At 42.3% G+C, this 2,692-nt stretch overlaps 1 protein-coding gene across 1 annotated transcript; it reads left to right on the top strand.

Annotated features, from left to right (window-relative positions):
* Positions 1 to 288: 288 nt before the first annotated feature.
* Positions 289 to 2,455, top strand: LOC105039293 (xyloglucan endotransglucosylase protein 7). Its single transcript, XM_010915399.4, has 3 exons — positions 289 to 867; positions 975 to 1,168; positions 1,917 to 2,455. Exons 1-3 carry the CDS (start codon positions 496 to 498, stop codon positions 2,308 to 2,310), a joined length of 960 nt encoding a protein of 319 aa, XP_010913701.2. The 5' UTR covers positions 289 to 495; the 3' UTR covers positions 2,311 to 2,455.
* The last annotated feature ends 237 nt before the right edge of the window (positions 2,456 to 2,692 follow it).

Raw genomic sequence — 2,692 nt, 5'->3', positions numbered from 1 at the left:
AGTCGAAATTTCCAAGCTGCGAAAGGGATAGAATAATAGAGAATACCCAGTCCAGATAACGCAAAATATCCAGCAGCCATGCAACAATCAGTACCCTCCTCTCTCCCATCCCTATTCGACTGCAGGAGCGATTCTTTGTGCACCGCGCGCGGTGATTGGTCACCGCGAGGGAGGGGGGTTTCCGCGCCAATCACCGCGCGCGGTGCAGAACGAGCTGCACCGCGCGCGGTGCAATAAGAATTTCGCTTCGACCGCCTGCGTTTGTCCCCACCCAGCCCCCTTCCTTAAACCAGAGCTGCAACCATTCAAACACAATGATAAGTCCGTCCCCTAGACTTATACTGGAGATAAGAATGATTCATTTCAAAAAAGAAAGCCATCAAATGATCCAAACCACAAGTCACCAAACCCACAGCTGTTCCTGAATCGTGCCTGCCAGCTTTGCACCATTCTTTCACTCATCAAACACCAAGACAGGTCCACATCTCGGACTCTATGTATAAAAAGGCTCCTCAAGCTCTCCATGCAACCTGCTCCATTTGTTTCACAAACTCGGTCCTGATCACCTCTTATTTGACCATGTCGAGGTCCTCCATCACCAGTAGCACCAGAATGTTGCTTGTTTCCTTTGTGCTGGCATCCAGCTTGGTGATTGTTGCCTATGGCGGCAACTTCTACCAGGACTTTGACATCACGTGGGGAGACGGTCGTGCGAAGATACTCGACAATGGAGAGCTGCTCACACTTTCATTAGACAAGGCTTCAGGTTCTGGATTCCAGTCGAAGAATGAATACCTCTTTGCGGAGATAAGCATGCAGCTAAAGCTTGTCCCAGGGAACTCTGCAGGCACTGTCACTGCCTACTATGTAAGACTTTGGCATCATGCTATGTTACTTTGACCTCTTTTGTATGATCTTGATCATGTTACCTTTAGAACTAAGACTTTGATAATTGATTCATGTAATGCTTGTAGCTATCATCCCAAGGTCCAGCGCATGATGAGATCGACTTCGAGTTCCTGGGGAACCTCAGTGGAGATCCTTACATCCTCCACACCAACTTGTTCACCCAGGGGAAGGGGAACAGGGAGCAGCAGTTCTATCTCTGGTTTGATCCTACAGTGGAATTCCACACCTATTCTGTCCTTTGGAATCCCATTAACATCATGTAAGCCTCTGAACCGCTGTATCACAGTCTATGATACATTTCTTTTTTTTTTTTTTCCTTTTGTTTTTTTTTTTTAAGATCAGAGGAAAAAAATTGGTATGTGATACAAAATCTTGCTTGGTAGGTAACTGGCAGATGAAGCTCAATTTCTTGGCACGGTATACGTGTCGTTTGGCCTAAACCAACCAAAACCGAGACCCAGAGCCGCAGATTTGGCTAATTTTTACAAAATATCTTAATATATAGCAAGGCTCTGTGAAGCAAGAGACCGATGTCAGATATATCATACGTATGAACTTGCTATAATGATTACTCAACTCATCCTGAATTTATAATTATTATAAACTTTTGAAGTTCTTTCTTCGTTACCTCAATAAATCTGACTCCTGCTCTTTCCCTATCTAATCAAGACAGAACGTATTTACTTTCTCAGTTTTAGTTCTTGTCTCCTTGCTAATCCTCGACAACTTCACCCATGAACTATCATTATAAAATCTGAAAAGAAATGTACAAAGTCTCCAAAATTCTTCATTTCTTAGCTAGAACACTCAGAATTATGCCTGCTATTACAATCTCAAATCTCATTCAATTATAGGCTGCATAATTGGGCCATCTAAGAGGCCCATTTAGCGACCCAAGCCATCTTGGTGCCTCTCATCTACTGATAAGTAATATTTGGTCAGTGTCGAGTAATTCACAGACATAGCCTCTTACATTACTTTGGTCTAACTGAATGCAATTTTTTCAGCTTCTCTGTGGATGGCATTCCCATTAGAGTGTTCAAGAATTTTGAGTCCTCTGGAGTCCCCTTTCCAAACAGCCAAGCCATGAGGATCTACTGCAGCCTCTGGGACGCCGATGACTGGGCCACAAGAGGAGGCCTTGTCAAGACTGACTGGACGCAGGCACCCTTCATTGCTTCCTTCAGAAGTTTCAGTGCTAATGCCTGTGTGTGGTCTTCAGGCACTTCTTCTTGCTCTACTGGCTCTGGTTCATCAAATGATTCATGGATGAGCCAAGGGCTAGACACCACAGGTCAAGAGAAGCTAACATGGGTGCGAAACAATTACATGATCTATGATTACTGCAAGGATACAAAGCGATTCCCACAAGGCCTTCCCATCGAATGCTCACTCGCGTGACTTCTCTTAAATCGATCAAATAATCTTTGTTTTTCAATAAATTCTCACTCATTGTACCAATTGTTGTCAATATTGCCGGACACGGACCATTTTTTTTTTAAAGATTGTGTTGTAGATGCAGCAAAATATGTTCTTTTGCCATTTAGGTTCATGGATTGTTGTGATGTTATTACTTCTGTAAGTTTTGTTATCATTAAATTGTTTAAAGCTCATGGGATTGAAAGTTTCTAAGCAAAAGGACTTTAAATGTAGTTGAAAAAAAAAAACACCATCATAGATTTTCTTAATAATACAGTTTCAATGGTTGAGACCTGTGTGAATATCATTGACAGAAATTTCTATTGAAGAGTGAAGATACCGATTAACTAAATACAGATAACTT

Source organism: Elaeis guineensis, chromosome 1 (genome assembly GCF_000442705.2).
Source record: "Elaeis guineensis isolate ETL-2024a chromosome 1, EG11, whole genome shotgun sequence".
NCBI classification, from domain to species: Eukaryota; Viridiplantae; Streptophyta; class Magnoliopsida; order Arecales; family Arecaceae; genus Elaeis; species Elaeis guineensis.
This window is presented reverse-complemented; position numbering and strand designations above follow the sequence as displayed.

What these genes read in the sequence shown, in the direction of transcription:
- LOC105039293 (XM_010915399.4), top strand. Translation starts at nt 496, where the DNA reads ATGTATAAAAAGGCTCCTCAAGCTCTCCATGCAACCTGCTCCATTTGT. An exon ending in GCACTGTCACTGCCTACTAT is followed by an intron (nt 868 to 974) that starts GTAAGACTTTGG and finishes TAATGCTTGTAG; the next exon opens with CTATCATCCCAAGGTCCAGC. An exon ending in TGGAATCCCATTAACATCAT is followed by an intron (nt 1,169 to 1,916) that starts GTAAGCCTCTGA and finishes CAATTTTTTCAG; the next exon opens with CTTCTCTGTGGATGGCATTC.